Source organism: Hypanus sabinus, chromosome 11 (genome assembly GCF_030144855.1).
Source record: "Hypanus sabinus isolate sHypSab1 chromosome 11, sHypSab1.hap1, whole genome shotgun sequence".
Taxonomy (NCBI): domain Eukaryota; kingdom Metazoa; phylum Chordata; class Chondrichthyes; order Myliobatiformes; family Dasyatidae; genus Hypanus; species Hypanus sabinus.
Genome location: NC_082716.1, coordinates 89,374,434 through 89,393,445, shown reverse-complemented (window position 1 = coordinate 89,393,445; position 19,012 = coordinate 89,374,434). Strand labels below are relative to the sequence as shown.

Sequence of the window (19,012 nt, the reverse complement as noted above, 5' to 3'; positions counted from 1 at the left end):
CAGAGACTGCACATTCACCAGCAGGATAGTCCCAACAGAGCTGCATGCAAAGAGTCACCACTTAATGGCGCCATCTTAAGGCCGATTTATACTTGTGTATATTGGCGACTCTGTAGGCCTGATTTTCACTTCTGCGTAGGCTCTACGCCGTAGCGAGCATGCATTGGTGTGTGCCAAAATGCTAGTTGGCAGTGGGGTTTCTATGCCACCGTGTTGAGTTTCTTCATGAGAAACATGGACGAGGAAATGCATTTCAAACACTTTTGCATGTCGGTAGGTATATTTGGTTCATCTATTTTGCATTGGTGTACAGACACAGTGGAGAAGCAGCAACCGGAAACGTGATGCTACCAAGCAGACCAATCACAGTTGTTGCGGTCTGTGTCGCTGCGACTCGTGAGTTACTTTTTTTGGGGAGGTGCACGTCACCCTATGGCATAGGGTACGGCATAGGATATGCCGGTACCTATGGCGTAGATGCGACGCACAATTATAAATTAGCCTTTACAGCAACAAAGTGGGTAGGAAATATAATAGTCCAAAATAAAAGATTTTGTGCATTTTTCAAATGTTCTAATAATTTTTTAAAAATAAACCTTAAAAATACAAAGGATTCATAAATTCAGTATTTTGATTCACTTCACTCAGTTTTATATATTTTGCATCTACTACAAAGTTATTAATTACATGCCCTACTGCATTCACAATAAACTTTCAATTTTGCATTATTTAGACATGGGATGGGAATATACGAACAGATGTTATTTTTTATTGAGCCATTTCCATTGCTGAATGAATAAAAGCCTGGATAAAATTAGCCCCAACTCCATAGCCTTTCCCCACTATATAATTTAATGATTATCAAAAATCTATTAACGCCGGAATTAAATCAAGAATTGGCTTGCAAAAGGGAGATCCAAATTCTGTCACTCTCAAAAAAGTCCAGCTTTAATTTTTTGCTTAACAAGCACTGTTTCTTTATACTGACTGTCTCAGCTTCTCTATATATAAATATTGAAACAAATGATGGAAACAAAATCTTCCATTGGTACTTTCATTGAACCATTCTATTCGTTCAAGAATTTGGGAGCAAACCATTTTGAGGATGAACAATTTTGTGCCTTTACTAAACAGGGCTGCAAAGATAAGCTAATGAACTACAGGGCACTGAGTCTTACATCAGTGGTGGGAAAGTTACTGGAAGGAATTCTGAAGGCCAGGATCTATTTGCATTTGAAAAAGGACTGATTAGAGATAGTTAAGTTGGCTTTGTTTATTGAAGATCATGTCACACAATGCGTTTTTTTTGAGGAGGTGACAAGAGGATTAATAAAGGCAAGATGGATGTTAGCAAGGCCTTTGTCAAAGTACCCCATGGTGGCTGCACATATAAATTTGAATACATGGGATCCAAAGCGAGTTAGCAAAGTGGATATAAAATTGGCTTGATCGTAGGAGGCTGAGAGTGGTAGTGAAAGGATACTTTTCAGATTGGGAACCTGTAACTAGTGACGTCTGATCCTCAGGTTGCGATTCTAAATTGGGGATAGCGCAATTTTTGATGGTATCAGAAAGGACCAGGCAAGGCTGTGTTCTAGCAAAGATAGTAAGGCTGTCAAAAGTCAAATTTTGAAAAGACAACGTTTGTATATTCCTCCCAGAAAAAAAAGGCAATGATAATGGGTTTAGGGAAAAAAAAGATTAAGGCCTAGCTAAGAAAAAGGTGTTGCATAGCAGGTATAGGCAGGTAGGAATAACTAAGGTACTTGAAGAATGTAAGAAATACAACAGAACTAAAGAAGGCAATCAAGAGGGCTAAAAGAAGGCATGAGGTTGCTCTAGCAAACAAGATGAAGGAGAATCCGAAGGGCTTCTACAGGTGTATTAAAAGCAAAAGGTCAAAACTGGTCCTCTGGAAGATCAGAGTGGTAATCTAAGTACACAGCTGAAAGATGGGGCAGATCTGAAATGGGTTTTTAAAATCTGTTTTTACTCAGGGGATGGACACACAATCTACAGAAGTGAGGCAATGCAGCAGAGAGCATGGACCCTTTACAAATTACAGAGGAGGACAGGTTTGCTGTCTTGTGGCAAATTAGGGTGGATAAATCCCCAGGGTTTGACAGGGTGTTCCCTTGGACCCCTTGGGAGGCTAGTGCAGAAATTGCAGGGGCCTTAGCAGAGATATTAAAAAAATTCTTAGTGACAGGTGAGATGCCGGAAGATTGAAGAATTAGCTAATGTTGATCTGTTACTTAAGAAAGGCTCTAAGAGTACACCAGGAAATTATAGGCTAGTAAACCTGATATCAGTAGTGGGAAAGGTCTTGAAAGGTATTCTAAGGGACTGGATATATATCAGTAATTTGGATAGACAGTGATTGATTATGGATTTGTTCATGGAAGGTTGCATCTAACCAATCTTTTAGAGTTTTTTGAGAAGGTTATCAGGAAAATTCATGAAGGCAAGGCAGTGGATGTAGTCTACATGGATTTTAGCAAAGCCTTTGATAAGGTCTGCATGGTAGGTTGGCCAAGAAAGTTTAGTTGCTTAGAATACAATATGAGGTAGTAAATTAGACATTGGCTTCACGGGAGAAGTAGAGAGTAGGTGGTTGCCTCTAGTGACTGGAGGCCTGTGACTGGTGGTGTGCAGCTGAGATCGGTGCTGGGTTCATTGTTGTTTGTCATCTATTTCAACGATCTGAATTTGAATGTGGTAAACTGGATCAACGAATTTGCAGATGACAACATGACTGGGCATGTAGTGGACAGCTAGGAAGGCTATCAAAGTTTGCAGCGGGATCTGGACCTGCTGAGAAAATAGGATAAAAAAATGGAAGGTGGGTTTAATTCAGACAAGTGTGAGGTGTTGCACTTTGGGAGGGCCAGCCAGGGTAGGTCTTACATGGTGAACGGTTGGGTACTGAGGAGCGCAGTACAACAGAGTGATCTGGGAATACAGATCCATAATTCCTTGGAAGTGGCAATGCAGGTAGATAGGGTTGTAAAGAAAGCTTTTAGCATGTTGGCCTTTATAAATCAATGTACTAAGTAAAGGAGTTGGGATGTTATGTTGAAATTGTATAAGACGTTGATGAGGCCTAATTTGTATTATGTGCAGCTCTGTTCGCCTACCTACAGGAATGATATAAATGAGATCGAAAGAGTGCAGGAAAAACTTACATGATGTTGACTGGAGTTATTGGGAAAGGTTGAATAGGTTAGGATTTTATTCCCTAGAACATAGAAGATTAAGTAGAGTTTTGATAAGGGTATACAAAATTATGAGGGGTATAGACAGGGTAAATGCAAGCAGGCTTTTCCCATTGAGTTCGTATGAGAATACAACTAGAGATCATGGGTTAAGGATGACAGGTGAAATGTTTAAGAACACGAGGGGGGAACTTTATAATTCAGAGGGTGGTGACAATGTGGAACGAGCTGCCTGTGCAAGTGGTGTATGTGGGTTTGATTTCAACATTTAAGAGCAATTTGGAAAGGTACATGTATGGGAAGGGTATGGAGGGCTAAGGTTCAGGTGCAGGTTGATAGAACTAGGCAGATACATGATTTAGCATAAACTAGTTGAGCAAAGGTCCTGTTTCTGTGCAGTAGTGTTCTATGACACTATGGCTATACCTTTGTGCTATCCACAATGTTTTGTTATCTGCAGGATGTCCATGACCGTATCTTTTGTGGACAAGGAGAAAGTATATTGCATTTAGTGTCAATAACATTATGGCTTTTATAATTGGAGAAAACAAATGAAGTGATATATTTGCAAAACTGCTCCATTCTGTTTAAAAGTTCTCTGGTTTCTCTTCAGATCATATAAAAGTTTGAGCTTCTGGTCACATATCACTTTAATTCTCTAACCTAGTTGCATTCAGACCTCCCTACCTATGGCTCTTATTCCAACAATATATAATGTAAGCTTAAGGATAGTACCTTGTCCTTTATTTTAGCCATCAGGACTTAATATTGAATTTTAACATTTAACAGTTCTATACAATAGATAGTCTATTCTTCATTGAATCTACATACCTTTTAGCAGCTGCTTCCTGGGCAACTTCAGCCTGTATCCTTTCACAGAGGTTTCCTCTTGTTACCACTCTACCCCTCTCTGCAACTTTAAACTGGGTTTTTCATTTTTCGGGTTCTGAAGTATGCTTGACCCAAAACATACACCCTCTCTCTACTGAAGCTGCTTAACCTGTTGAGGGCTTCCAGCATTTTCAGTTTTTGTTTCAGAATTCCAACTCTGATGGTTTTTGCTCCATTTACTCTCCAGTTTAACTACATTTACATTTCTTAGGTAGGGATTTTGCTGTCAACATATCGATCAGGCAATCAGCATAAGAGTGGCAATTCATTATTTGAAGCACCGATCCACAAATAATCTGTATGTTTTGCCACCAGAATGTCAAGAATTAGAAAAATGCTAAATATTAAAAAAAGAAATCAAAGAAAGTGCCGTTTTTGAGTAAATTTGTTGGTTAGTAAAGCTAATATACGACTCAGATTATAAACTATCTTGAACAGTAGAAAAGGCATTCACCCAATAGCAGCAGCTGTTGATGAGAGCAGTACGTGGAACTATTATACATCAAAAATCAGACTAACTAAAATATGATTTGCAAAAATCACTTGCCTTTCAAATGCTGGCCATGACACTTCTTCACTGAGTTCAGAACCTTCACTGCTACCTGAAGCAAGAAATGTTAAGGGCAGTCACATTACACAGACATTCCTATAAATTTGAAGTACTTTTAACAAAGTTTATGTCTTAACTAGGTAATGGTTGTTTCTTTTCCCTTACTTTCTGGTGATAAAAGTGTACATTACTGATAAAAAGATAATTATCTAGGAATCTATTATTAAGTTGATTATTTACCAAATGTTCAATACTATTCTTTGATTAACTCACTTATCATTCAGATCGGGAATCTGGACTGCATTGTGTATTGGATGGAAGACCCATTTCACAGATGCTGAGGCTTCACTTATCTAGAGGAGGTGAGGAGAATATAGTCAAAGTTTAGGATTATGTTTAGGTTACCAGAGAGGTGGAAAGAAAGGATTCAAGTCAAAATGTTCAGGGAGCAGCAACAGAGCCAAATTCAAGTAATGGAGTCCATGGGGAGATCTGTCATGAGCAAAGGGCAACATTGGGCAACTTCAAGTGGTTTTAAGTGCCAAGTTCCACAGTCTTAGATACATTCCTTCTAAACATCTGTGACTTAAGCAAATTTACTTTTCCAAGTTTGCTTCTATATGAGTGACATATGCAAAATGCTGCAGGAGCTCAGCAGGCCAGGCAGCATCTATAGAAAAGAGTAAACAGTCAGCCTTTCAGGCAGAGACCCTTCTTCAGGACTGGAGAAAAAAGGTGAGAAGTCAGAGTAATAAGTGGGGGGAGGGGAGGAAGAAATAGGTAAGAAGTGAAATGGGAGAGGGGGAGGGGTGAAGTAAAGAGCTGGGGAGTCAGTTGGTGGAAGATATAGAGCTGAAGAAGGGAGAATCTGATAGGCGAGGACAGAAGGCCATGGAAAAAAGAGAAGGGGGAGGAGCACCAGAAGGAGGTGATGGGCAGGTAAGGAGATAATGTGAGAGAGAGAAATGGGAATTGGGAATGGTGAACGGGCGGGGGGGGGGGGGGTCATTCCCAAAAATTTATTAAAATCTATGTTTATGCCCTCAGTTTGGAGGCTACCCAGACAGAAGAAGTTGCTCCTCCAACATGAGTGTGGCCTCATCACGGCAGTAGAGGAGGCTATTGACTGACATGTTAGAATGGGAATGGGAAGTGGAATTAAAGTGGGTGGCCACTGGCAGATCTGGCTTTTTCTGGCAGATGGAGCATAGGTGCTCAGTAAACCTGTCTCCTAACCTACATCGGGTCTCACTGATATACAGGAGGCCACACCGGGAGCACCAGATACAGTGGATGACCCCCAACAGACTCACAGATGAAATGTCACCTCTCCTCTAAGGACAGGTTGGGGCCCTGAATGGTAGTGAGGGAGGAGATGTAGGGGCAGGTGTAGTACTTGTTCTGCTTGCAAGGATAAATGCCAGGAGGAAGATATATGGGGAGGGACGAATGGGTAAGGTAGTCGCATAGAGTGATCCCTGCAGAAAGCAGAAAATGGGGGGAAGGAAAAGTTGTGCTTGGTGGTGGGATCCCATTGGAGATGGTGGAAGTCATGGAGAATTATGTGCTGGACGCGGAGGCTAGTAGGGTGATAGCGGAGGACAGGAGAATGGGATGAAGGCAGACGTATGGAAAATGGGAGAGAGGAAGGTGAGTGTGTAAAATGGGAGAGATGCGGGTGAGCATCTCACCCGCATCTCCTCTATTAAGCGCATGGCTGCCCTCACCCCATCTTCTCTCCACTCCACCAGAGAAAGGGTTCCTCTTGTCCTCACCTACTATTTACAGCTTATGCGGGTCAAAAATGAGATCTGCTGGCATTTACAGGATTCCCTATGAATGCAGAGCAGAGTATATTGGCCAGAACGGATGTGAGGTGGAAATGCGAATCAAGGAGCACAGAAGGCGTATTCTTTTGGGTACCTGGAGAAATTAACAGTAGCAGAATATTGCATTCCCAATGGCCAAGGTATTAACTTCGACGGCGCAAAACTACTGTGCTGCACCAATGGCTTTTGGGACTACCGGGTAAAGGAAGTCATTGAAATAAAACTAGAGGATAAGAATTTTAACAAAGTCAAAGGTCTCACTCTAAGCCAGAAGTAGAATTCAATTGTAAACCAGGTGGGCAAGCAGAAACCTGATTGGATCAAGACTAACCAATCAGGAGAGATGGAACACAGGGGTATAAACACCACTGTACTAGACTCGCCCACATATTATCCCTGAAAAACAGCAGTTTGTCATCGAAACGTAGATTATAATCAACACTTATACCCGGCTTGAAGCCCGAGAAGAGCTTGCTTGTAAAATGTATTTATTTTAATGTAAGAAGCCTGGAAGATAAGGCAGAGGAACACAAGGCATGGATTGGGATATTGAAATGAGGCATTATATCCACACAGAAACATGGTTGAGGGAGGGACAGGACTGGAAGTTCAATGTTTCAAGGTACACATGCAGCAGACATGATAGTGTAGAGTTGAGGGGGAAGTTGAGTTTTTGATGAGGGAGAACATGCCAGCAGTACTTGGGGAGGATACTTGGGGTGGAGGGGATCATCCAATTAGATGATGTGGCTGGAATTTGGGAATATGAAAGGGTGATCTCTTTGATAGAATTGTACTATAGCCCTTAATACTCCGTGGGGGTTAGAGGAGCAAATATCTTGATGTATCACAGATATCTCAGGAATAATAGGATTGTAATCCTAGGTGATTACAACTTCCATCATAATAAATGGGATTGCCATTGCAAAAAGGGCTCTAATGGGGTGGAATATGTTGAGTGCATTTGGGACATTTTCTCAAGCAATATGCAGATAATTTTACACAAGAGGGTACAACGTTAGATTTCCTTCTGGGCAAGGAAGCAGGACAAATGTCTGAAGCAAGAGCACAATAGGTCTAGTGACTTTAAGTCTATTAATTATAAAATAATTTTGATAAAAGATAGTACTGGCTCACAGATCACAATCCTAAATTGAGCAAGACAAAATATGAATACATTACTTATTTATTTTAATTAGAGATACAGTGTGGAATAGGCCCTTTCAGCCCTTTGAGCCACACCACCCTCCCAGCAACCTCCAACAATTCCAACTTAACCTTAGCCTAATCATGGGGCAATTTACAATGACCAATTAACTTATTCAGTATATCTTTGGCATGTGGGAGGAAACCCGAGGAGTTGGAGAAAATCCAAGTGTTCTACAGGGAGAATATACAGAGGCTCCTTACAGAGGATGCTAGGATTGAACTCTGGATTCTGACACCCCATGCTGTAATAGTTTTGCACTAATTGCTATGCTACTGTGGTGTCCATTAGACAGAAACGTCCAAGTGTTGATTGAACGAATTTGTTTGCAGGAAAAGAGTCATCTGACAAGTGGGCTGTTTTTAAAAGTGACACAGGGTGATTTCAGGAAAATCATGTTCCTGCTAGAGTTAAAGGCAAGGCTGGCAGAATGATGGAACTTTGCCTGACAAGGGATATTGAGACACTGGTCAGAGAAAAGGAAGCATATATCCAGGTATAGGAGCAGGGATTAAACAAATCCCTTAAGGATTATAAGGGATGTAGGTGTACACTTAGGAGAAGAATAAGCAGGGCAAAAAAAAGGCATGAGATAGCACTGACACATAAGGCAAAGGAGAATCCTAAGATATTAAGAGCGAAATGGTGACCAGGGAGAAAATAGGTGCACTTAAGGAACAATGCAGTCATCTACGGAGTCAAAGGAGATAGGCAAAACATTGAATGAATATTGCACATCTGAGTTTACTATGTCATGGAAGGTAAGGAATTAAAGGAAATGAATAATGATGTATTGGTACATATCCACATTACAAAAGGTGGAGATGGCAGTCTTATGGCATATTAGGATGAATAAATTGCCCAGGCTTGATTACCGTAAGACTTTGTGCAAAACAAAGGAAAATATTACAGGTACTCTAGCAGTAACACGTTAGCCACCCTAATTCACTCACCACTCAACAATACAAGAGGTAATTCAAAATAGCTAATTATCCTATCAGCACATTTCTAGAATGTATGATGAAATTGGAAAACTCAGGGAAAATTCATACTGTCAAACAGAAAATACGCAGACTCAACTTTCTCAGCTTCATAGGTCAGAATTGAACCCCGACTGCCAAATCTGAGGTGATAGCTCTACCTGTTGGATCACTATGCACCCCACTGTTACTAGTGGAAATATTTTGGAGGTAAACTATTAAATCCTGTGTCATAGAATTACCAAGTTTGTTTCTGCTCTTGTAGCCATAGTATTGGTTGATGGTAACCTACAGACAAATGAAGATTCAGTGATGGCAGTGCCATTGAAAATGATGGCAAGACTGTAGCTTAGTGGAAAAAGAAACAGAAGTAACATTTCAGGTATAAGTCCCCCTCATCAGACAGAAACGTTAACTCTTTCTCTTTCAACCAATGTTGCCTGATCAACTGAGGGTTTCCAGCATTTTTCTACCTTTTTTTCAGATTTTGAGCACTTGGAGTTTTAAAAATTTCCATTAGTAAGCCATTTATTGCGGAGCGAGTACACTTTGATAACAATGTCAGCAGAACATCAGAGACAGATTCACATACCTAGTGATATTCCACTGGAAATTGTGGAACTTTCTGCCTGGACTCTTGAAGGAGTGTAGTTTTCCATTACACTGTCATCCAGCAGATGCCGAGGTCTTCCATTGGGAAATGTAGCACTTTTAAACTCAGCTGTATTCATCTTGTGTATAAAGCTGTGGGAAAAAGACTATTAATATGGCTCAAATTAACATTCTAAAAATATTGTACTGTTAACATACTGTACAAATCTAAATTAACAATTCACTTATTTTCACCTCAAAGAAATTCAACATCTCCAAAGATCTCAAAAGGTATTTAGAATAAGTGTATAAAAAGGAGATATGCATGTATACAAATGAGTCTATAAATAATTGGCATCAATATCTCAGTGAAGGGTTTCACAGTTATCATACATGACATCTTTATCTAAACTATAATTCAAAACTTTATTATTATATTTTTAACTGTACATGAATGTTCTACTGAAACTTCAGAAAGATAACATGAATGCTTAGAAGTTATTTTTCTCTGAACTTTAAGCAATAAGTATGTAAAACAACTAATGTCAATCCAAAACAAAAAAAAACCTGAAAAGCAATGACATAACTGCTTTGAGCAGCATCCAATTGGAGAGATTGGAATCCTGAGAAGACGTAAATCACTCAGGTTTGCTGATTGAGTAGAAAAGGTAGGGACTCATGGTAGTTTGGAGCTTTGAGCAGCATCCAATCAGCATTTGGGATTGATTGGTAAGAAATTAAAGTAAAGTAGGAGCAGGTGAAACAGCCATTGTCACAATGGAAAGAATTTGTATCGGGATTTTGAGGCTTCAGCAAGAAGAGGCAAAAAAGATGGAGGTAGAGATTCCCTCCCCGCCCCCAACAGTTTATTGCTTTTTCTTCTTTATAGGCAGGACTGGCAGTTCACTATTCCAGGATTCAGGTTCAGTTGTTCAACACACAACAGAGCAGGAGGGATTAAAGAAGGAGGGGTGGTGTTACTAGTCAGGGAGAATGCCAGTGAAGTGCTCTGTTAGGACAGACTGGATAACTCGTCTGGGTGAAACTGAGAAATAAGAAAGGTATGACCATGTTAATGGGGCTACATTACAGACCACCCAAATGTCCGAGGTTTTTAAAGAACTAAATTTGCAGAAAGATCAGACTGTTGCAAGAAACATGAGATTGTTATAGCAGGTGATTTTTAACTTTCCACTGTTGACTGGGGCTCCCATACTGTAAAAGGACTTCATGGGATAGAGTTTGTCAAATGTGTTCAGGAAAGTTTTCTTAATCAGTATATCAAAGTCTCAATGAGAGAATTTGTGATACTTGACCTGCTATTAGGCAATGAGACAGGGCAGATGACAGAACTTTTTGTAGGGGAACACTGCATCTTGTGATCACAATGTCATTAGTTTCAAAGTAAATATGGAAAAAGATAGGTCTAGTCCACGGGCTGAGATTCTAAATTGGAGAAAAGCCAATTTTGATGGTCCCATATCGGACTGCAAAGCACTCCAGCGGGTGGTGAAAACTGCCCAGCGGATTATCGGTACCCAATTGCCCACCAATGGGAACATCTACCATAAATGCTGCCTAGGCAGGGCAAAAAGCATTATCAAGGATGCATCTCGCCCTAACCATGGACTTTTTACTCTCCTCCCATCCAGTAGGCACTACAGGAGCCTCCGCTCCCGCAGGCTCAGGAAGAGCTTCTTCCCTGATGCTGTGACCATTCTGAACCTCTCATCACAGCACTAAACAGTACTGCACCCATATTGTACTGTCTCAGTACTTTTATATTTGTATGCTGTAGCACTTACTTTCTATTCATAGTTATTCTGTAAATAACACTATTCTTTTGAACTTCTGGTTAGATGCTAATTGCATTTCATTGGCTTTGTACCCGTACTTGGCACAATGACAATAAAATTGAATCTAATAATCTAATCAGAAAGGACCTGCACAAGTGTGGATTGGGATAGGTTATTTTCTGTCAAAATGTACTTGTAAAGTGGGGGGCCTTCAAAAATGAAATTTTGAGAGTACAAAGTTTGTATTTACCTGTTAGAATAAAATGTAAAGAAAACAGGTGTAGGGAACCTTTGTTTTCAGGAGATATTGAGGTCCTGGTTAAGAAAATAAAACGGAGGTGCATAGCAGGTATGAGCAGGTGGGAACAAATTGGGTTCTTATGGAGCATTATTAATACAAGAGAACATTTAAGAAATAAATTAGGAGAGCTCAAAGAAGGCATGAGGTTGCCCTAGTAGACAAAGTGAAGGAGAATCTTAAGGGATTCTACCGATATGTTAAGAGCCAAAGGATTGGAAAGGACAAAATTGGTCCTCTGGAAGATCAGAATGGTAATTCATGTATGGAGTCAAAAGAGACAGGAAAGATCTTAATTTTTTTTGCGTCTGTATTTACTCATGAGGTGGACACAGAGTCTATAAAGTGAGGCAAAGCAGCATCAATTTTACACAGATTACAGAGGAGGAGGTGTTTGCTATTCTGAGGCAAATTCGGATGGATAAATCCCTAGGAACTGAGAAGGTGTTCCCTTGGACCCTGTTGGGGGTAAGTGCAGAAATTGCTGGGGCCCGAGCAGACATATTTAAATCATCCTTAGCAACAGGTGAGGTACCAGAGGATTGGAGGACAGCCAATGTTGTTCTGCTGTTCAAGAAAGGCTCCAAATATAAACCAGGAAACTATAGGTAGGTGAGTCTGACATCAATAGTGGGAAAGTTACTGGAAGGTATTCTGAGGAACCGGATATATGAGTATTTGGATAAACATGGACTGATTAAGAATAGTCAACATGGATTTGTGCGTGGTAGATCACATCCAACCAATCTCAGAAATTGTAATGAGTAAGTTACCAGGAAAGCTGATGAAGGCAAGGCAGTGGATGTTGTCTACATGGACTTTAGTAAGGCATCTGACAAGGTCCCACATGGGAGGTTGGTCAAGAAGGTTCAGTCACTTGGTATTCAAGACAAGGTAGTAAATTAGATTAGATACTGACTTTGTGGAAGAAGCCACAAAGAAATGGTAGTACATTGTTGCCTCTCTGACTAAAGCCCTGTGACTGCTGGAGTGCTGCAGGGATCGGTGCTGGATCTGTTCCTGTTTGTCATCTATATCAATGATCTGGATGATCACAAGGTTAACTGGATCAGCAAATTTGTGCATGATACCAAGGTTGGCAGCGTAGTGGACAGCAAGGAAGACTATCGTCAAGTCAAGTCAACTTATATTATCATTTTGACCATAACTGCTGGTACAGTGCATAGTAAAAATGAGACAACGTTTTTCAGGACCATGGTTTACATGACAGTACAAAAAACTAGATTGAACTACGTAATAAAAAAACACAGAGAAAGCTATACTAGACTACAGACCTACACTGGACTGCATAAAGTGCCCCAAAACAGTGCAGGCATTACAATAAATAATAAACAGGATAGTAGGGCAAGGTGTCAGTCCAGGCTTCAGGTATTGAGGAGTCTGATAGCTTGGGGGAAGAAACTGTTATATAGCCTGGTCGTGAGAGCCCGAATGCTTTGGAGCCTTTTCCCAGACAACAGGAGGGAGAAGAGATTGTATGAGGGGTGCATGGGGACCTTCATAATGCTGTTTCCTTTGCGGATGTGTGTAGTGTAAATGTCCGTGATGGCAGGAAGAGAGACCCCGATGATCTTCTCAGTTGACCTCACTATCCGCTGCAGGGTCTTGCGATCCAGGATGGTGCAAATTCCGAACGAGGCAGTGATGCAGCTGCTCAGGATGCTCTCAATACAACCCCTGTAGAATGTGATGAGGATGGGGGGTGGGAGATGGACTTTCCTCAGCTTTCGCAAAAAGTAGAGACGCTGCTGGGCTTTCTTTGCTATGGAGCTGGTGTTGAGGGACCAGGTGAGATTCCCCGTCAGGTGAACACTAAGAAATTTGGTGCTCTTTACGATCGCTACCAAGGAGCCGTCGATGTTCAGCGGGGAGTTGTCGCTCCGTGCCCTCCTGAAGTCAACAACTATCTCTTTTGTTTTGTTCACATTAAGAGACAGGTTGTTGGCTCTGCACCAATCCGTTAGCCGCTGCACCTCCTCTCTGTAAGCTGACTCATCATTCTTGCTGATGAGACCCACCAAGGTCGTGTCATCGGCGAACTTGATGATATGGTTCGAGCTGTGTGTTGCAGCACAATCGTGGGTCAGCAGAGTGAACAGCAGTGGACTGAGCACACAACTCTGGGGAGCCCCCGTGCTCAGTGTGATGGTGTTGGAGATGCTGCTCCTGATCTGGACTGACTGAGGTCTCCCAGTCAGGAAGTCTAGGATCCAGTTGCAGAGGGAGGTGTTCAGGCCCAATAGGCTCAGCTTTCCTATCAGTTTCTGAGGGATAATTGAGTTGAATGCTGAACTAAAGTCTATGAACAGCATCTGAACGTATGTGTCTTTTTTGTCCAGGTGGGTTAGGGCCAGGTGAAGGGTGGTGGCAATGGCGTCATCTCTTGAGTGGTTGGGACGGTACGCAAACTGCAGGGGGTCCAGTGAGGGGGGCAGCAGGGTCTTGATATGCCTCATGACAAGCCTCTCGAAACACTTCATGATGATGGATGTAAGTGCATTTAGGCAGGACACTGAAGACTTTTTCAGCATGGGGACGATGGTGGCGGCCTTGATGCACGTTGGAATGGTGGCACTGCTCAGGGAGATGTTGAAGACGTCAGTGAGAACATCTGCTAGCTGGTCTGCACATCCTCTGAGTACTCTACCAGGGATGTTGACTGGTCCAGCAGCCTTCTGTGGGATGACCCTGCACAGGGTTCTTCTCACGTCGGCCACGGAGAGACACAGCGTTTGGTCATTCGTAGGAGGGGTGGACTTCCTCGCCACCACGTCATTTTCCGCCTCAAACTGAGCATAAAAGTTATTCAGCACATTTGGGAGGGAGGCATCACCTGCACAGTCAGGTGATGTTGTCTTGTAATTGGTGATGTCCCGGATGCCCTTCCACATGCGCCGCGTGTCACCGCTGTCCTGGAAGTAACTACGGATTAACTGGACATGTGCATGCTTTGCCCCTCTGATGGCTTGGGACAGATTGGCCCTTGCTGTTGTTAAAGCTGCCTTGTCACCTGATCTGAAGGCAGAGTCACAAGACCTCAGCAGCGCAAGCGCCTCTGCGGTTATCCATGGCTTCTGGTTGGCACGTATAGTGATGGTCTTGGATAGAATAACATCATCGATGCACTTGCTGATGTAGCTGGTCACTGATGCTGTGTACTCCTCTAAATTGATAGTTGCAGCCTCCTTGAACATGTGCCAATCAAAGCAGTCTTGAAGAGCAGAGATGGCTCTTGCTGGCCAGGTTTTCACCTGCTTCTGAACTGGTCTGGAGCACCTGGCAAGTGGTCTGTATGCTGGGATTAGGATCACAGAGATGTGGTCTGAGTATCCAAGGTGGGGGCAGGGCTCTGCCCGGTACGCGCCGGGGATGTTTGTGTAAACCAGGTCCAATGCGTTCTCCCCCCTCGTTGCAAAGTTCACATACTGATGGAATTTGGGGAGTACTGACTTAAGGTTTGTGTGTTTAAAATCACCAGCAACAATAAACAGACCATCAGGGTGTGCGTTCTGCAGTTCGGTAATAGCCCCGTACTGTTCACAGAGCGCCTCCTTAGCATTAGCGCTTGGGGGGAATGTAGACACTGAATATAAGGACAGAAGTGAATTCCCGTGGCAAATAAAATGGTCTGCATTGAACTGCCACAAACTCCACTAATGATGAGCAGTCTGGAAACCAGCACAGAGTTCTTACTACACCATTCCATATTGATGTAGACACACAAGCCACCACTGCGAGTCTTACCAGAGAGAGCTGTATCTCTGTCTGAACGAAACAAAGCTAGCCCGTCTAGCTGGATGGCAGCATCCGAAATCCCATCAGTGAGCCATGTCTCTGTGAAGACAAACGCGGAGCAAACACTGTACTCCCGCCGAGTATTACATTGGAGTCGGATGTAGTCCATTTTATTGTCCAGGGAGTGGACATTGGAGAGCAGAATGGACGGGAGAGCCGGCCGGCTAGGGTTTGCTTTTAGCCTAGCACGGACCCCTGCCTGTTCGCCTCACTTCTGCTTCCTTGCACATCGCTTTCAACATCTCCATCTCCGGCTCCCAGCATCAGGCAAGTCCGAGGATTGTAGGCCCGTTCCCCTCAGCAAACCGACATCGCGTAATTCAGCCGTTTGTTTTTGGGCGATCTCTGTATTGTAGTAGTATCTGGCGATGGTAGATAGCTGCTCTGTTATCCATATGCCCTAATCTAAAATTGTGTATCAAACTTAAAATAGAAAATTAAATTAAAGTAACACCAGGTCTGAAAGGCCACTGCTGCTGTGCTGCGCCGCCTCATGGGAAACTGCTTGCAGTGGGCTCTGGACCAGTTGGAAAAATGGTCTGAAAAATGGCAGATGGAATTTAAAGCAGACAAGTTCAAAGTGTTACACTTTGGTAGTACCAACCAGGATAGGTCTTACACAATGAACAATCCGGCACTGAGGAGTATGCAAGAACAAAGGAATTTGGGAATATAGGTCCATAATTTGTTGAAAGTGGTGTCACAGTTAGAAAGCTTTTGGCACATTGGCCTTCATAAATCAAAGTACTGAGTGCAGGAGATGTGATGTTATGTTGAAGTTGTATAAGACATTGGTGAGGCCTAACTTGAAATACTGGGTGCAGTTTTGGTCACCTACCTATGGGGAAAGATGTAAATAAGGCCGAAAGAGTACAGAAAAAATTTACAAGGATGTTGCCGGGTCTGGAGGACCTGAATTATAAGGAAAGATTGAATAGGTTAGGACATTATTCCTTGGAACATATAAGATTGAGAGGAGATTTGATAGAGGTATACAAAATTATGAGGGGTATAGATAGGGTAAATGCAAGTAGGCATTTTCCACTGAGGTTGGGTGGGATTACAACTAGAAGTCAAGGGTTAAGGGTGAAAGGGGAAATGTTTAAAGGGAACATGAGTAGAAACTTCTTTACTCAGAGCATCATGAGAGTGTAGAATGAGCTGCCAGCGCAAATGGTACATGCAAGCTTGATTTCAATGTTTTGGAGAAGTTTGGGTAAGTACATGGAATGTAAGGGTCCTGGTGCAGGTCAATGGGAGTAGGCAATTTAAATGGTTCAGCATTGACTAGATGGGAAGAAAAGCCTGTTTCTGGGCTGTACTTTTCTGTGACTCTCTAACCTGGATCAATAAGTTGCTAGGAAGCTTATTTCATTGGAAGCAGTTCTAATCAGTTCTAACTTTTAGAAAACTTGCAGTTATAACTTGAGCTTTAAGTCTGGGTAAATGTGTGGTATACTGGTGTTTGAGTTGCAGCTTGAGTAGAGTTGAGTTCACAAAGTTGGCATATATGTGGAGAACCTAAATTTGGAGATGGCATTTGTGATTATTTGATTGATTTTAAGTATGAGAACAAAGCAGAAAAATGAAACACTTCACTGAATGAATAGGAGTAGAATAATAGGTTGCAACAACAAACGCACTGATTGTCAGTAAGACAAGGAAATAATTGCGAACTTCAGGAAGGGGTAGCCAGGTGAACTCACACTAGTCCTCATTGAGGGGTCAGCAGTGGAAAATGAACAGCTTCAAGTTCCCATGCTTTAACATCTTAAGGGCATTTATTCTGGGCTCAACACATTGATGTAATCATGAAAAATACATTGCAGCAGCTCTACTTCATTAAGAGTTTGTGGAGATTTGGTAAGTCACCAAAGACGTTTGCAAATTTCTACAGATGTACGGTGGAGAGCATTCTGACTTGTTGCATCACAGCCTGGTATGCAGGCTCCAAAGCATAGGATCACATAAGTTTGCAAAGGGTTATAGATACAGCTTGTTCCATCCTGAGCGCATCCTCCCTGCCATTGAAGACATGTCTAAGTAGTGCCTCAAGAACGTGCTATCCATCATTAAAGCCCATCACACTGCAAGACATATCCTTTTTGCATTACCACTGTAGAGGAAGTGGCTCAGGAGCCTGAAGACCAACACTCAATATTTTAGGAACATCTTCTATCACTTTACTATCACATTTCTGAATAGTCCACAAATCCATTAACATACCTCATTAATCATCTTTTGCAGTATTTTTTTTGTAATGTATGGTACTTTTTATATCTTTCACTGTACTGCTGCCACAAAACAACAAATTTTGCGACATATATCAGCGAAAATAAACCTGATTCTGAGGTGACTCTGGAGTTAAATATAAACAAACTTAGCTGAAGGCTAAGGGAAAATTTGTGTTCTATGGGAAGATCATGCAGCTGTTCAGAAAATCAGTTCTGACAAACTCTGGCTTTCTTTGGAGAAAGTGACTGACCAGTGACAGAAATAAGTAACTATGTAAGTTGAGCAAAATTAGGCAATCTTGCATCTATAAGCTAGTTTTTATATGTTAGCTGATACATGATTTTTCCCAAATCCACATTTGAGGCAGAGTGCTCAGTAATCTTGCTGTTTAATAAATCGTTATTAACTGCACCCCTCCCTTTCACCAACAAAGCAAAACAAATCCTGACTTCCAAATTGCCTCCCTCAATTATCTGGATAGACCATCATGCAGACTCTTCACAGAAAGAATTATAACTCAGCATAAGGTGTATGAGTACAACTTAATAGATTCCACATTGTTTGCTTAACGTTTCTAATAAACTTGTTAAATCCTTCTTGGGAGAGATCTAGCACAGTGAGCTACACTAGGAAACAATCAGTCTATTTCATTCCTGGATTATTCAAAGCAGATTGAACATTTTAAAATGGTTTATTTTTTTCAACTTGGCCATTTTTTTTGTAACATTCTACTCCCTACCAGTACCCTACCCACCCATGCCACATTGAGAGATACAATTCTAATGAATTGAAGATGTTATTATTCATATGCTAGATTGTAATGCTTTATCTGACTCACTGGTCATTTACTTTTTCTTTCACCTTATCTAATTGCTCCCAACTTAACCAATGTAATTGATGTACTAAAAATATTTTTCCAAGATTTAAAAAAAATTATAAATACTTTATGATTTTTCCTCACTTCTTGATTACACTGTCTTCCACAACTTCCCATTTGGTAATATGCATTTGCTGCATTCACGTCATTTTTATAACCTGCAGAAATCATAAGTAAATTACCCTGAAAATAAGAGCACTGACATGCCAAACATGGTTTATTATTGTCACATGTACCAGGATACAGGGAAAAACTTTTTCTTGGATAGTGTTTATACAGTTCAAATCACTTACACGATGTATTGAGTTAGAATAAGGTTATAGTGTTAGAATAATAACACTACATAATAACATGTAAAAACTACAGAAAAAGTGTACAGCAGATAAGTGATAAAATGCCAGATCAATACGAGGTATTTTGAGGCCAAGAGTTCATCCTACCGTACAAAAAGTCAGCTAAAAATCAGCCTAAAAGAAGTTATAGTCTGTCCATATCCTCAAAAACTATAAGAATTATGCTTATGGCTCATGAGCAAACACCAATATTTTGAACTATCAAAATAACACCAGACCATGAAGTAATAGCCCATGATACAATGGTTTTTTTTGCAAACCATAGAACAGAACAATCAACACAATGTTTCTATCTGCTATTTGCTTCAGAAGACTGAAGATGTTTGTCTCTTAACAAACTGCCCAGAGTTGGGAAAATAACCAGAACAATATGA

At 41.4% G+C, this 19,012-nt stretch overlaps 1 protein-coding gene across 7 annotated transcripts in view; it reads right to left on the bottom strand.

Moving 5' to 3' along the window:
* Nucleotides 1-19,012, bottom strand: part of ralgps2 (Ral GEF with PH domain and SH3 binding motif 2) — a 542,667-nt gene that overhangs the window by 98,815 nt on the left and 424,840 nt on the right. For all 7 annotated transcript variants that reach the window (XR_009514828.1, XR_009514826.1, XR_009514829.1 and 4 more), the window contains 2 exons: nucleotides 9,265-9,416; nucleotides 4,654-4,708 (listed from right to left, as the gene is read on the bottom strand). Coding sequence is in view for 3 of the 7 variants with exons in the window: in XM_059984874.1 (XP_059840857.1) it covers nucleotides 4,654-4,708; nucleotides 9,265-9,416 (207 nt within the window). In the remaining 4 variants the exon portion in view is untranslated. The remainder of the gene's footprint in view (nucleotides 1-4,653; nucleotides 4,709-9,264; nucleotides 9,417-19,012) is intronic.